The 16,366-nt window shown below is 40.9% G+C and overlaps 1 protein-coding gene across 7 annotated transcripts; it reads right to left on the reverse strand.

Annotated features, from left to right (window-relative positions):
• Positions 1-20: 20 nt before the first annotated feature.
• On the reverse strand, positions 21-15,739 carry rhot1a (ras homolog family member T1a). Of its 7 annotated transcripts, none has more exons than XM_067616122.1 (21): positions 15,326-15,739; positions 13,320-13,378; positions 13,052-13,133; positions 12,874-12,917; positions 12,718-12,771; positions 12,506-12,558; positions 11,764-11,872; positions 10,930-11,031; positions 10,691-10,789; positions 10,364-10,472; positions 10,098-10,218; positions 9,711-9,795; positions 9,344-9,489; positions 9,057-9,157; positions 8,743-8,873; positions 8,248-8,331; positions 7,946-8,068; positions 7,599-7,801; positions 5,681-5,803; positions 2,146-2,289; positions 21-1,341 (listed from the first exon to the last, which is right to left on the reverse strand). In XM_067616122.1, the coding sequence occupies exons 1-21, from the start codon at positions 15,360-15,362 to the stop codon at positions 1,224-1,226; spliced, it is 2,127 nt and encodes a 708-aa protein (XP_067472223.1). In that variant the 5' UTR covers positions 15,363-15,739; the 3' UTR covers positions 21-1,223. The 7 variants fall into 7 exon arrangements, with proteins under 7 accessions (XP_067472223.1, XP_067472224.1, XP_067472226.1 ...); XM_067616123.1 differs by lacking the exon at positions 5,681-5,803 and adding an exon at positions 5,110-5,197 and having other exon boundaries at positions 2,146-2,288; positions 15,326-15,738; XM_067616125.1 differs by lacking the exon at positions 2,146-2,289 and having other exon boundaries at positions 15,326-15,738.
• Positions 15,740-16,366: the final 627 nt, after the last annotated feature.

Consider the following 16,366-nt stretch of genomic DNA (forward strand, 5'->3'; position numbering starts at 1 on the left):
GATACAAGGACACAGTGACGTCAATGGGTGTAAATGTCATTTATTACAGATATTTAAAACCATTTTATTCTCTTTGTTGCTGTGAAATTAGCTGTCATCTCACCCAATAACACGCATACAGTTGTGCCAGATCATACAATTCTTTATTGTAAATGCTGGAAAAGAGAAGAATGAGAAGAAACACTTTGATAGTTTTAAGGTGGGAGAGGTGCACTGACTGGCTGTTGTTAATAGCGTAATCTCTTGCTCTATAGTGCCTCTAATATCATAAAAATATAATGAGGGACAAAGCTCTAATTGAAAACCAGAAAAAAAATTAAAATAAAAACAGAAGCAGATAGTCATACACCATGAGGATAGCTTTGATAATACTAAATACAAAAAATACATGAAAAATGCCCTCCATCTGTTTCATGCGGTGCAGCGTAAAGCACTCAAAAAAAACAGACTAGAAAACAAAGAAACAGGTTAATAAATTAACACACAAAATAAACAAGTGCATGACATCCATGACCTTTCTAGTGTTAGATGTAGCGCTGTTTGTTCCGACACCTCTTGTAGGTGTGAAGAGCTGCTCCCGGTCGATTTTTCTGAAGCTCTCCTTCTGGCTTGTGATGCTGTCTAAAGGGGTCCGATCCTAAAATTCTTGGGGAATACATACATAATATACTGCATATACACATCTATAAACAGATTTAAGTCCCTTTGTGGTGTTTCTGTATATGGCTGCCTCTCTCTCTCTCTTTCTCTCTGGTGTCCAACCATCTGACTAATAATACTGACCTGAGAGAAAACAAAAAGCGGACTGGTTTATGACCGTTGGCTGAAAACATCCAGTGACCGACCTGGACTAGCCTAGACCAACAGATCACAGAAAGTCAGCATTTTATAAATCGGCTGATAGACGAGTGATATTTCAAAAATAATCTGCCCTTTCCCCCCCTAAACTAAAACAAAAAAAAACTAAAAAATCACAAAAGAATGACTCTTCAGTTTTTAATACATATAAAATGTACTTTTTATATGCTTAATGATTTAGCTCATTTGTTTCTTGCTCTTGTTTGGAGTGAAGGGGGGACGAGGTGGAGTTGGGGGCTGAGGCAATGGGCCAGGTTGGTTGGTTGGTTGCTTGGTCAGCCAGTCTTTTGAGTCTTTCAGGTAGGATGAAAGGAGCAGAGTCAACTGAGGGACCGGGGAGGAAGTTGATGTCTCATGCTGTCTGATCACCGCTGCTTGAGAAGTGCTCTGTACATGGCGAAGCCCAGCACGGCGAACACTGTGGCACCGACGCTCGCTCTCAGCCAGAAGGTTGAGTTCTTCAGGTCCGCCTGAGCCATGTGCCTGTGAAAAAGTAGCGAGAGAAAAAAGGCAGATAGCAGGTGAGGGGTAAAAAAAAAAAAAAAAAAATGAAAGAAAAGAGGGAGCAGCATATAAAAAAAACAACAAAAAATGAGTTGTGCCATATTTTCTACATTTGTAAAACCACAGCGGGATGAGTTGCCAAATGACAAAACAAAGTCATGTGCCCTCTTCAGAGAAAACTTCCTGAATCAGGACTGTAAATGATGAATATCTGTGATACCAGCTTCAAACAGGAACATGTGCTTTCTCTTGACATTTGGTTTGGTTTTGGGAAACAGGACCAAACAACACAGCAGTTGGGTGAAAAGGAGGAGAGGTCTATAGGAAGCAGCTGCTCTAGTTTGCACTGGTAGGCACAAAACCAACTGATTATTAAAACTGGGTTATCACCTGCCCTACCAGTTGACCTGGTAAGAAAACACACACTGAGGAACTACATAGACTGCAACAAAGGCAAGCTTAAGGAAAAGGCAATGAAGGAGACAGCAAAGAAGAAAGTGTTATATGCAAATGAATTCCATCCAGCAGCACTGACGGGTTTACAGTGGAACCTACAAGACCAGTACCTGTGTACTCCGGTAGCATCAGCAGAGAAACCTGCATACAACATTATTTAGCTCCAACATCAGTCACTCGTGCTCTCTAGCAGCCTTTAACTTCCATTACGTCTCTCTACAACCTTTCAGTGTATCGTGTAATAACGTGTAATGAAGCGTCCTCGCCCGTTCGTCCTGAACAAAAATATAACATCCTTCTCCTGGTGGATGGAGTTTCTGCCTTTACCTGTCTGAGGGAATTAGCTGCTCCGCAGAGGCCTCCATAAAGATGGACCCCTCCACGTTGGAGACAGCTGAAACCCGCTGAGTCAGTCTGATATCCTCCTCCGACAGCAGGTATCCCCCCACAGCCTCCACCCAGCCCAGCAGCCTTATACACACACACACACACACAGTCACCCAGTCACACAGTGGCCCTGGGTGTGCTCACACACACAAACACACACACTTAAATACAGTAGGTAGAGCTGGGAGATGCATCAATATCATAGACGCCATTATGTGACACTAGATATTATCTGGGATTTGGATGTCATAATATCATAAGTGAGTGAGTGAGTGAGGAAATTAATACCTGTACTTACTTTTGCACTACAGTATATCTTCATTAACATTAGTAATAATGATTTACAGCATTTTTTCTTGTTTAAATGTATTTTTAGAGTACAGCCAAGCTCAAATTATCACCCCATTATGAACAGCAACATGAAAACAAATGCTAATGATTTTTGGAGGTAAATGAAATATTCTCATTGCATTAGTTTCTATTAAATGTATAGATTAAAAGCATCAATAGCTTTACCAAAAATACTGTCTGTTAATGATAGAATATTACTGTAATGTCTTATTTAATCCGTATCCTCCAGCTCTACCCAACCCCGATAGTAAGAACTGCAATCACCGACTAAAACCTCTGAAGCACAAGCTCAACCATGACTGCAACCATACCCAATCAAATATCACTATACACTTCAAACAATGAAAAGCCAGACACACACACACACACACACATACCGCAAATACAGACTGTACACACCACATGGCAGCCAGAGTGGAAACGTTGAGCCACTTCTAGAGTCTCTCTGTCGCCAGTTAATGGGAGACTCTTTGGAAATATTGTAATATCCATATTTGTCTTCATTCAGTTTGACAGTTTTTTCCTACTTTCACTGTTGATAAATGTCCTTGCATATTTTACATGCATTGTCTGGCAGCTGTTTTTTTTCGTAAGTAACAAATCAAAGTGCAAACCAATAAAAGTAACTAGGAACTCTTACGTTTCATTCCCTCTGCATCAGCTTTCACTTAAAAATTTGGTTTCTCAAGTGGCTTTACAAAAATGAAGGAAAGGAAAAGCATTTCTTGCTCATTTAAAGAGGACCTATTATGCTCATATTCAACTCTATATTTTTATTTTTGGACTCCACTAGAGTCAAAAAATCTTAAACTGGTCCTTTATGCAGCCCCTCAGTTCAGCCCCTCATTATTTGACACTTTGGCCACATTTAATATGAACATCCAACGCTGTAACATTATATATATATATATATATATGACTGAAAACAAGGAAAAGCATAAGAGGTCCCCTTTAATGTATCTGTTTGACCACTGTGGCTCTGGACACTGCCCTCCTAACTACTGCTGCTTGTTGTTCTAGGAAGTTTTTTTTCAAGGAATTAACACTATATATAAAAAAAATGTAGGCAGTGTTATCTAACCCAGTCACCCAACACACTTTTCCAAAACAACGCTTGGCATTCAATGTGGTGTGCCGGTCTCTTGTAACTGCCACAGCTAGCCTGTTAAAGTGTCATGCTATTAATAGTATCAACATCTCCCAGAGATTATAAAGGCATCAACAACACAAAGGGTTAGTGCTGAATGACACACTATGCAGCTCTGCCTGGGTCCATGAACGTCCACACGCATCATTATAAAAAAATCAGCCAAAATCAGCAAACACACAACAAACTACAGCCCAATCCAACACCATAAAAACAGCCATTCAAACCCTGCTTAGGGGTCCAGTAAAACTCTTCCATCTTATTAAGCACACCAAGCTCTCTTTACTGTAGAGATTGGACAGATGAGAAAGCTATTCCCAGCTGCCAGTAGATGGCGATATTTTGCTAAGGACCGAGGCATGCCTTTGGTTACCCAGAGAGGTAGAGAACAGGTGAGCCATGCTACAAGAAGCAGCAGGCAGATTAGCAGAGGGTGAACGCATGCAAGAGGAAGAGGCAGAGGGGCAGCCAAAAACGTTTGTGTGAACACCTACAGAGTGGAAGGAAAAACACAAAGACAGGAAGATAGGAAAAAAAAAAAAACAGGATGAAATGACAGGGTGGTTGGTACAATACAATACAATCAATTTAAACATCAAAGGAAAACATTTTGATTTGAAACATCAGTCAGTAATATTAATTTCTGAGGTCTAAATCCACAGGAGAACCAGTAAACAAAAGGGTTTTAATTGGTAGACGCAATTAATGTAAGACCTGTGCTTTTCAAAATAAAGTGTCTCCTGTGGTTATAGACTTCAGGGTTTACGGATGGAAATGACAAAGTGAGACTGAAAACATCATAGATAATCAATCAATCAAGCATTTTATGTATAATTGATGAAGGTTAGTGCCAAAAAAAAAGAAATCAAGACACAGGAAGAATTTTGAGAATTGTATGTGATTGAAAAGAAGTGACATGTCAAACATGCACACATGCAGATTTCACTGAGGTTTTCAGTTTGAATGAAGCACAAACCAAAGACAATGGTTGTGTTTCTGTCATTTTCTATGCAAATGATATGCTTAGTCAAGATTTACAGCTTGCATATCCACTGGAGGACAGGATGGCGCCAACACAAGTCAGCAAAATGATTCATTTTTACCGCATAAAACTTGTTTTGTAACTATTTTCTCAGCATCAATCAGGATTAAATGGCTGAATAACATCGTAATGGTTTATTATAGTTATTTATGCCATTATAACATTCCACAAAACAAGTTTTAAAAGCAAACTATCCAGAATACGAAAAAAAAAATCCTCCGAATGAAATTGAAATGTTTCCAGTTTCCAACTTCTTGACATGTTTGTGTTATGTATGGGGGTCAATATTGGGAATTTAGTGAGCACTGTACATGCAAATCACAATCATGCATTTTTCATGCGGGTCCCAACACACGGTTACCTCCCTGGCTAGCAGCCTGGGTGTTAACTGGCACAGCATGGTCACACTTCGCTGTGTCAGACTGTACAGTGAACGGGTGGGCTGTCTGGAGCTGAAGCAGAGACCAAGACACCGAAAATGACTGATGGGTTTTTGAGTATATGACAAAAGGAAGTGAATGAAATCTCACTTTTGATGCTTCGTGTGTTGCTTCACATGCGGGTGGGAAGCAACATGTAAAAAAGATCTACACAGACATGAGTTCTGATTTGTTTCGCTAGTCAGTTAGCTGAAACAATGACCTCTAGGACAGATGGTTGACCTTTCTGAGGTGCAGCTGAGCAAAACACTTAATCCCCACCAACATTTAATATTCCCTTTTTCCCTGCAGTGGATATGCAGTGTAAACTTGACCACTGGAGAGCACTGAAGGAAAGCAGAGGAGCGGTCACCATCACCAATATTAGAGCGCTTGGGTGAAAAAGTAGCCTCTCTGTAACCCATCCTGGAGGTCTAGCCCGAGGGTGGGAGACAGAGAGAGAGAGAGGAGGAATGAGGCTATGTTAAAAGACTAGAGCTTATTCTATGTATGAACCTGTTGAAAATGACCCTGCGGAGTTGGGCCTTAATATTGCGCAGCAGCTCCAACTTGAGGAGGTTCTGACACAGGCAATAGGTGCACCTGTTGCAGGCGCACATGCAGCGGAGACGGGCGTGGCTGCGGAAAGACACACAAAAATGCGTGTATTCACCACCATACAAAGACAACACGCACTAAATAACACACACATACATACATACCTACATAGGAGGAGGAGGCCAAAGCCAGGTAGATAAAAGCCTCAACCATGTTTAACCTCTAGGCTAGATCAAAAGGATATTCTCCAAGCTGCAATTTACCGCCACCTCCTCCACTCTATTACTTCAATCAAAGTATAGACGAGCAAATATCTATAATCAAGTCTAAAGCTATAAGGAAAATAAATACAAGGAGTTGTAAGGAGAAGGAAACTACAAAGAAAGAAGGGAACATTCACAACAACAATGGATAAATTAAAAAATGTACAAAATCTGTCTAATTTTTGGCTCTGACCGCTGAAACCTTTCTAGGACCAACAGCAACTATAATCTGCTTATCTTGTGGTAAACAAACAAAATATTTGGCTAAACTTAGATCAGCAGCTGTGATCATAAAGCATCCAAACACCACTATCAACAAAAAAAGACCAGTTTCATTCACGTTATACTTCAGCTCTGGTCTTTGAGGAATCTAACTGTATTAAAACATTGTATTTAAGAAGCACTGGGTTGACAGCTTAAGGGATTTCCACTTTTTTTTTCTTAAAACAATAGTCAGGTGCCCAAATGAACACTGAAATAGTTACATGTATTTCAAAGTTTATCTGAAGCCAATATGAAGCTTCAGCCGTTCAATGAGTCAAATCAAGTAGATATCTTTCAACATTACAGTCTATTTAATGCCAAAGTCCCTCTTTTTGTTACTATACTTCCACCAGAGCTCAACAAGGAAACACTGTCCGAGGAAACACAAAGAGGGAATTTGATGCTAAAAACACTGTAAATGTGGCAGATATCAACTTGATAAGACTAACTCAGACTGCTGAAGTCTCATATAAGATTCAGATAAACTTTTAAATGCATTTTTGTACAAAATGACTGTGTGGACACACTGTGGATTTTGGTCCCATCACTTTTAATAGCCAGTATGAACAGGAGGAAAACCTCTTTCAGTGTTCATATGGGCACCTTACTGTTTTAAGACAGACCTGAAAAATTCTAAAAAGTTATCCTTTAAATAACTTCTTCCTTTTCAATTTTGGGCCAGGATTCAACTTCAATCAGTACTCCAACTCTTTACTGAGAGGCGAGCTTCCGCCGTGACTCAACAAACAGTGCTCTTTCATTCAAAGCACCGCTACTCAAACTCCTGCCCTAGAGTGCAGTAGATCCAATGGTTTCATAATTTAGACAACGGGATTCCTGGGCAGCTAAAATGAGATTTAGTGGGCAAGCCCCACTTAGTGCTGATTAATCTACTCTGAAATCTAATCTGATGAGAGGGCTTTGAGGAGTTAAGACACTCTACAAGCTCTTTAAAGTCGAAGGATTAACATCAAAGAATTGCAAGCAGGGACACACAGAGACGCTACTTTCACAGAACAGACCTTAAGTATGCATTTCATTTGTTTTGACTGCTTGGTTACAAGGTCAGGAAACCAAAGTCCTCATTTATTGACACACCAAAATTCAAGCACTGAGCCCAGCTTCTAACTTCTCTAAACATGTTACACAACATGTAGACGTTCACTTTTTTAAAATGTCCTATGCTGTAACCTTTGAATACTAAGTGCAACATGTCACGGCCTGATACATACATCCAGGGGGAAGGTAAACATGGAAAGACACTCTGAGATGGGAAAAGTCAAGGACTCAGGACTGACAGGAGTATACAGGGTAATCTAGATGAGACCACAAAGAGGTTCAATACTCACGGATACATGGCCATGGTGGTGAGTCTAGTATAGATGTCCTTGGTGGGTGCGTTGGTTATGTTGCATGTGAACGGCTGGGGTGGGTGGAGCTTGTGTTTACGGCAGAACTCGTGCGGCGAGAGGCTGTAGTGCTGCCGTACTTCGTGCAGGTCCGACTTGGCAGCTATCACCACGCATGGCGTCTTGCTGTCGATGAAGTATTGCTGCAAAACACAACCGTTCAATGTAACCGGTTACACCGTTTACAGCGGAGCTTACAAGCCTCAGTGCGTCTCTGTAAAACTGAACAGCAGTTTCCCTTCCTGTGAAAATCAGGAGAAAGTGAGGAACATAATCAGGTTACACACCTTGTATACTTTGGCGCAGTATTCAAAAGAGCGTGGATTGTTGATGTCATACACCAGGCAGACCACGTCACAGGCCAGGTCCGCCTCTGACAGGAAGTCAAAATCTGGCATCACCTCATGGAGCTAGTAGTGCGCAGATAAAGACGGGGGACAGACAGAGAGACAGCGTGCAGATGGAGGGATTAACATTTTGCAGTGAACTAATGCTGATAAATAGTAAAGTGTAATACTCAAAATATGTAACGGTAATCCAAAGAGCAGATGATACTGTAAGAGGATTCCTCTCAGTAAATAGTCCTTACCAGCAGGTACTTCTCCTGACCATAAACATAGGTCGTGCTGATGGCATAGAGGGACTTGTGATCTTCTCTAATTCGCCTCTGTTGCTGTGGTGGAAAATAAACACGGTCAATAATAATCATGTATCAGAGTAGTTCCAACTCTGGAAGTTTACTAAATTACACACAGTCTTTAGTCAATGCAAAGGTGGATCAAGCTTACACGCTAAAAAACTTCAGTGGAGGTGTGCACTACTGCTTAAGATGTCTTTATAAACCTTAGTCTGCTGCATATCCATCAGTCTAAAGGATGCAGTCTTTGCAAGTTATTATATCTGTTTTCTAGCTAAAGTGGACCAAAGTTACTTTGTTTTGGTTTGGGAAAGTCACTTGAGATGTGATATAAATGTAAGCCTTTGCCCTATAGAAGCCATAGCCAATTAAACTGAGTGAAAAATAGGATGAAAATACCAGTTTAACAGGACCTTAAAAAGGATTGCGCCCCATTATTCCACTAACCTGCAGGTTCTTGCCCAGGAAAGTTTGGAGGAAGCCGCTCTTCCCGCTGTCCCGGGCCCCCAAGACGTTGCAGCGGAAGACGCTGCGCTGGGTCTGTTTCTTCTGCAGATCGATGCGCTTGTTACGGGTCACTGAAAGAACAGGCAAGAATATACATGAACAGTAGCAACGTGCAGTAACTTGAATATATATCTTTTGCAATAAACTTCTCAAGCGTCTATTATGTGTCTACTATTATTTACTTCTAGTTTTTGTTACAGTGCTGCTGTGAATAAAACATCAGAAGAGAGTTGAATGGAGTTACATTCTCTTACCTGTAATGGCTGCTGCTTGGGACTCCTGTTCATAGATGATAGAGTAACCCAGGTAACCTAAGTACTCCAAACTACGCTGTACATCTAGATATGTTGTTAACCTATGAAACACATAAGATAAGACACATGATAGTAATGAGTCTGACAGTATGAGAGCTTGAGATTTACATGTGTGTGTGATATGTAACATAATCTGTGTTTTACATAATGATGCAAGTCCAACTATGAATGTATGTGTGTGTGTGTGTGTGTGTGTGTGTGTATTAATAGGCATGTTCCACACTCACGTCCACTGGGAGAGGTATCCCTGGTATGTGATCCATCCCTGATCGTTAGTGCAGACCGTGTTGTTGACATCCGGACCCCACGGCATGTAGGGAAACACTTTGAACAAGTCTCTCACCTCCTCAGGCGACAGCGCACAGTCTCTGTCCTGCACGTACATCGAAACACAACTTTAACCAACTTCGGATTCTCCTTAGACATACAAAGACATGGCAGACTTGTAAAAAGCATTAACAAAAATCCTATTATCAATAAGACATCGTTATTTTTATGTAAGTTTAATCCTAGAAAAATACAAACCGTATTTATAAATAAATAAAGCATGCATGTTCAACAACAGGGGAAAAAATGAGATGTCTGACCACTCACTTTGTCATGCTTGTCAAAGACACTCTGAAGGAAGAGGTAAGCGTTGTGGTTAAGCTCTGTGGTGCAGTCTGGGGGGATCTTTATCCTGGAAGAAAGGGGACAGACAGAAACACTCATTTAACGTAAAGATCCAGAGTACAGACGGAGGATCCCTGAGTCACAAATTTACTTAAACTGGCAGCACAAGTAGAGGAAACAATGTGTCTAAATCACTTCAGGTCATATAGAGGTGCAGAACATTGTAGCAACAGAGAGGAAATTATGTCAACTGTCAACTGCAAATAGCTCATAGAAAAAGAGGAACCTGACATTTATATGACGAATAATGAATACATAAAGATATTATTGTGTATAAAACACATATATAAACACAAATGCCTCATTTACATGGGGAACAGGTATTCCTGTGTGAGTTCCAGGTCGTCGTCATAACCGAACCTCCTCAGCACGGTCCAGGTGGTCTCGTGTCGACCTCGCTGTATGAAGAGGGTGTGTAAGAACAGGAAGCCTGCAAGAAAACCGATGAGGCAGGGAAAGAGATGGGGTTAGTGGCCAGCGACTGATGGAAGAAGTGACAATGATGAAAAGAAGAGGACATGAATGTGAGTAATGAAATAATGAAGAGGAGGAGGAGGGAGGAAAGAGTGTCTGACCTTTAAGTGTGAGTCCGTTGTCCTTGACTCCATCTGTCATGTTCCTCCTGACCACGTTTTTTACATCTTCTAAAGCCTGAGGCGCCAGTGGTGTGTTGAAACACGTTCTCTACATACAAAACACACCAAGTGATACATTTAACCAAAAGCAAAAAACAAACATTTTTTTCAGGTCTGCTTCAAGTCTAAACATGCCTCCCTAAACCAGTCTTGATACCAATCAGATCCTCTGAGTTGTGCTTGTGATAAAAAGTTCCACTATCTGTAACTCTTATGTTGTTGTGAAAATTATGTCGACAGTTACACTTTTAAGTGGAGAAACATTACCTGGAAGAAGTTGAGCTCATTGTCGTTAAGGATGCCGTCATTGTCCAGGTCAGACACTTTAAAGATTCTAGTTAGAGCCTTGATGCAAGACGGCTTCAGCTGTAAGACAGAAGAAATTCATTCATTGAGGCGGTCAAATATAATCAACCATCTTCAAGTGTGACAATTATACATTTGTATAAGTAGTGCGATGTTTGGCAGTTGATGAAAACGACTTGCATCTACAGTGTAGACCTCACCTCCTTCTCCTCTGGGCAGTACAGGGGTCCCGTTGGGTGGAGAACAGCTTTCTGGGCGTAGTAGAACAGCTCAGAGATGTTCTTCAGGTTTTTGGCAGAGCACTGAGGAAACAAAGAGCATATGTGTGAATGAATGCCCTGAGCGACGGCGTGTCTGGAGCACAATTATGTATTATGATTCAGTGTGTTAATAAAGAGTCAGTGATCAAACACGGTGTTGATGAAGCAGCACAGAACAAACTATAAATGAAAGCGGGACATAAAACCACCCCAGGGGCCTGGTCGAACACTGCTGGCTCACATACGTGACTGTCCCCAAACTGTTTCCACTTGTATGTGCCTTCCCTCACGTCCTCCCCATCTCCTTCTTTTATCCTTGTAACTAATCTGGCTGAGGAGGGAATAACTCAGCCGTCTCATGCCACAGAGGGAAATTTGAATTGAACTGTAATGCAGACAGAGGCCAGCTTCCTTCATAACAACCAAGCCTCTCAACACACTCGCAGTCAGTCAGTCGGCGGGCCTTGGCCTCGGCACTCAGGGTTCAGTGATATAAATCTATTAATGACTCAGTCAGCGTGTAAGTGGAGTCAGGAGCTGGACTGCAGCCCGAGAGCAGCTGGGGGCCGATCTGTCCTGCACACAACCAGCCTCGCTCTGACAGCCGGTGAGCCTTTCACGTATCGTTTGCCACTTCATCTCTCTCCAGTGCTTCATCAAAGTTTGCTTTGACATTTAACCGGGTGGGACTTCTAAATAGCCCTGACTGAATGGATCTAAAAAGGTGTTTATATATACATGGGTGGTGTGGATGTGTTTATATTGATCTCTTACCTCTACACAAGTCTCAATATCCTGGTATTGGTTCATGATTGGCAGGATGGTCTCCATGCTGCTGTGTTCCACCAGGTCAGACTTGTTCCCCACAAGGATCAATGGTACCCTGCAGTAACGCCATTAATTACTACATTATGTTCTCATAAAATCACAAAAACAGCTTAATGAAGCACACCAAGCAAATGTATATTCAGTTTACAAAAATCCTTACTTGGCATAAAAACACACTGATGAATCATTCAGTTAACTTAACTGTTGTTCCCATCGCTCAGTGATTTCAAAACTTGCTACTGGTTTCAACAACTGGACTACTGACCCCACCAGTTTAAACAAACATATAAGACTTAATGAGAGGGCTGATCCCTTTAAATGAAAACCTAGAATGATAAACACTGACGATATCTACAGTATGAGTCTTTATATCTCACACTCCAGCTGATATTGTTTCTTTGTGGCCGAATGACAACATTGTTAGCAAAAACTTTCAGATACAAACAGTAACAAGGCGACACGTTAATGTGCTACAAATCAATCAGAATTACAATCAGAAAGCATGCTCAGTGACGATGGGACAGATCATAAAGAGCTAGTAAAAGCCAGATCTGCTCATTTTAACATAAAGGGCTTAATCAGCTTGCAGACACAGCACCAGGGAATAGACACACACACACACACACACACACACACACACACACACACACACACACACACACACACACACACACACACACACACACACCTGCTATCCTTGTCCGTTCTGTCATTTATGAGGGGAATCCAGTGGCTTGTCACCTAGGGGAGGAAAACACGACATCAAACACTGTAGCCAGGCAAACACTCATTACAAACACAAATTCATTTTCACAGATTAAATGACCAGCGTGTGCAGCGTTACTGCTTCAAATTCCAGACATACTGCAGTTGTGAGAACAGTTCTGAGTCCATGCTCACCTTTTCAATTGACTTCTTGTTGTTGACTGAGTAAACTATGCAGATAACATTTGCCTGTAAGGAGAAATAGAAATATTAGCTCTCCGTGTACATATGACATACATGGGTTACAGACATTACAAGACCGGGTGAGAGTAAAAATTAAGTCAAACCAACCTTGGATATTTCTTGATACAGCTGCTCATCTGACTGTTCTGCCTCTAAATGTGTCAAAACGGTACAATGTTTTATATGCTCTCAAATATTAGTGTCACGAAATCATTTTAATTCTATCAATACAAGGTCATTAGACATGTCCCTCCTTTAAGGGATTTGGACTTTATATAGCAAATACCTGAGTAGTCCACAATGTGTGTGGGCACCCTCTCTGGGGTGACATCAGCTGGGATGGTGATCTCCTCGGCTCGGAGAGGAACCTGAAAGACAGAAGACATAAGATCTCAACTGCTGACAACAAGCGAGCTTCGATACATATCAGACGTATATTTGTGTTTCATTCTACCTCATGATTCTGACATGTCTGAACAACAACATCTACAGCATTAATTGTCCAATCTCTTTGTATACAATCAGGATGTATAAGATGGTCTGTTGATACATACCTCATCAGGAAACTCCTCACTGACCAGAGACATGATCAGCGATGTCTTCCCCACCTTGGCTGTATGTGCACAGGAAAAACATCTTTATTACAATCTGGCATTGCGTACATCTTTTGCAGACAATATGGGCATTAACACCTCTCTACCATTTTCTTTGAGAGGTCTGGGTAATGTGTTAGGTGATAAGTGATCACAGATATGAGCAGCTGAAGAGAGTTAGTAGTTCTCAAATGAGCACAGAACGAAGCCACAATACAGGGTGAAGAAACATGATCTGCAATTAGGTCTATGATAGATAGAGTGAACAAAGAGTTGCAGTGTTATTGTGCAGTAAGTGCATTAACTCTACAATTTTCCAGGGGTTTCATTTCTTGCTCAGGAAAACGCAGAACTCCATAATAGGACAAATACATTTATTTCAGTGAATCCTCTACATTTGTTCAGTTGTAGTGATGGGCGACCACATCAAAATATACCACATAAACTACAGAAGTATTATGATTTTGCCACATTCCCTCACAAATTACAAATAAGAAGCTCCAATACTGCAAAAACAAAAGCACAAAGGGAGCATCAAAAACAACAACACCTCCATCCATCACACAACAATATTTATACACATAGATTAACAGTGAAAAGGCCAAAGTAAGATGAATGTTTTAACAGCCAGAAGGTTTTGTGGTTTGGAGGATTATAGGAAGTATTTCTTGCTCCTCAGTGTCTCAACAGGCCAGCTGAGTATCTACCTGCAACTCATTATTTTCACTATTGATTATTTTCTCAATTAATTGATTAGTTGTTTGGTCTATAAAATAGCAGAAAATAGTGAAAATTATTTATCAATGTTTTCCAAATCCGAAGATGCAACCTAAAATGTATTGTTCTGCCCCGACAAATAGTCCACAACCTACATATATTCAGTCTACTATCATAGAGGAATAAAGAAACCATAAGACATTCGCATTTAATAACCTGGAGCGGATTAAAAATTACTCAAATCATTCATCAATGATCAAAATAGTTAAGCAATTAATTTTCTGTTGATCGACTAATCGTCGCAGCTCTACGGGTAACCCCTCAGTCTGCACCTTACTGAACTTCAACAACACTGAAGTAGGCACGTAGCATTTTGGCTGCACTTCTCAGTAACAGTCAGTACCAACCTGCCTAATGTGGCCATGTAGGCCATCCTGCATAGCCACAGCTGAAATATAAATAGTACCGACAACACATGATCTTTAAAGAGAACAAACAGACCAGGTGAAACACAGTTAGGGAGGACGGGATCTGTTGCTTTTTTTCTTGGTTTAAGGGTTCTTGAAATAAACTATATACCCATTGTTCTGCATCTCTGTGCAAGTTAGAGCTGAAACCTTTAGTTGATTTATCGGTTAGTCGATCAACATGAGATCATATGCAACTATTTTGATAATCCATTAATAGCTTAAGTCATTTAGCAGTCAAAACGCCAAATATTTCCTAGTTCCAGCTTCACAGTTGCAGGGAATTGCAGCTCTTCTTCATCTTATGTCATAGTAAACTGAAAATATTTGGGTTTTGGACTGTTGGTCAGATAAAACAAGCAATTTGTAGATGTCACCTTGGGCTTGAGGGAATTATGATTGTGAGAAATTATGATTTTTATCATATATATACTCGACCTCTGATTATGTCTGGTTATGAAAAGTAGCAGGCTGAATGCATTTGAGACAACCATCATGTACCATGTGATATTAATTAGGTATCAACACCAGATAGAAGTCAAAGCAGCAGAAGATATTTATACTAATCACAGTTTTTGTTTAACTCTCAGTCACTGTGTGTGACTCTGACAGTGGAATAAACTAACCAGCCCCTCACTGCACATATAATCACACTCCTGTTATGTTGTTAGATTCAATGAGAGCATCTGCTAGCTGCAAGTTAGCCACTTAGCTCTTTCACTGGTAGCATTTTAGCTAATAAATCATTCAGCCGCCTTGAGATTAAAGACTTCAGCTACTTACGTTCCCCTACAAGTAGTATCCTCACGTCCTTCCTCATGTTTCAGCTCGCTTCCTTCTGCAGAGATGACAGTCTTTATTGTTTCATGTAGTCCTCTGGATGCCGTCCACCTCCAGCAGTTTACCTAATGTCAGGCCTGCGCAGTGAAGCGCTGCCGCTGTCAGATTCTCGCCGCCTTTGTAGGACAAAACGGACGGACAGCTTTCGGAGCCTCTTTGTGTTTTTTACGCGCTTCTTTTCAACTTGCGACTTCTCGGTTCAGCTGAAATGCAATTTAAGAAGTCCTCTGTAGCGCGTATGTCTGTAATTACATGTAATTCATACTCTTTTTGCCGCTTGCATGGCATTTCGCAGCGGATGTTTCATGAGCATGCCTGACCTCCACTTCCCCGGCAACTACAGCAAGCCGTACGGGACAAACTTCACCTTGAAATTTAAAAACGCTTTATGCTGCCCTCACCTGCCAGAATGAAGAACTGCATTTTGTCTTTGCAAGTCTGGTCCTCAGGAAAAGATCCCTAAAAACCTCCACCAGAAGACACTTCTTTCCAGAAGCTGTTGGTCTACTAAATAAATGAAACTGGACTTTACAGATCACATCCCTCATTTCATCCCTGCACATGTCACTTTCAGATGTTTCATGAAACTGGACTCAGCATTGTGCATTGCATTCAACCTCCTCTGTTACATAATTTAAGTATTTTATTTTTTGCTTTTGTCACCTTCATATATTTCATACACTTCATTTCTTTGTCCGTAGCACAGTCCATATTTCCTTTGTACAGTCAATAGCAACGGCTCTATTTCCTGAGGAGGGTGGAGTCCTTTACCATCTGTAGGAAACTCGTGCAGATGTTTTATCAGTCCGTGGGTGCCATTCTCTTCTATGCTGTGGTGTGCTAGGGAGGCAGCATTAACTAAGTTGAGGGTTGAGTACTGGGCCTGATGCTCTGCTCTTCTTCTTACTATGATAGTCACTTTAATTACTGTTATAGTCACTTTATTTACTGTCATTGCATATTCTTTTTGCACTGTGGAAACAT

The sequence above is a fragment of the Thunnus thynnus genome, chromosome 17 (assembly GCF_963924715.1).
Source record: "Thunnus thynnus chromosome 17, fThuThy2.1, whole genome shotgun sequence".
Classification (NCBI taxonomy): domain Eukaryota; kingdom Metazoa; phylum Chordata; class Actinopteri; order Scombriformes; family Scombridae; genus Thunnus; species Thunnus thynnus.

Coding starts and splice junctions, on each gene's coding strand:
- rhot1a (XM_067616122.1), bottom strand. CDS start 15,362: ATGAGGAAGGACGTGAGGATACTACTTGTAGGGGAAC. Junction 8,874..9,056: donor CCAAGCAGCAGCCATTACAG/GTAAGAGAATGT, acceptor CTGTTCTTTCAG/TGACCCGTAACAAGCGCATC. Junction 5,804..7,598: donor ACCACCATGGCCATGTATCC/GTGAGTATTGAA, acceptor GTCTTTCCGCAG/CCACGCCCGTCTCCGCTGCA.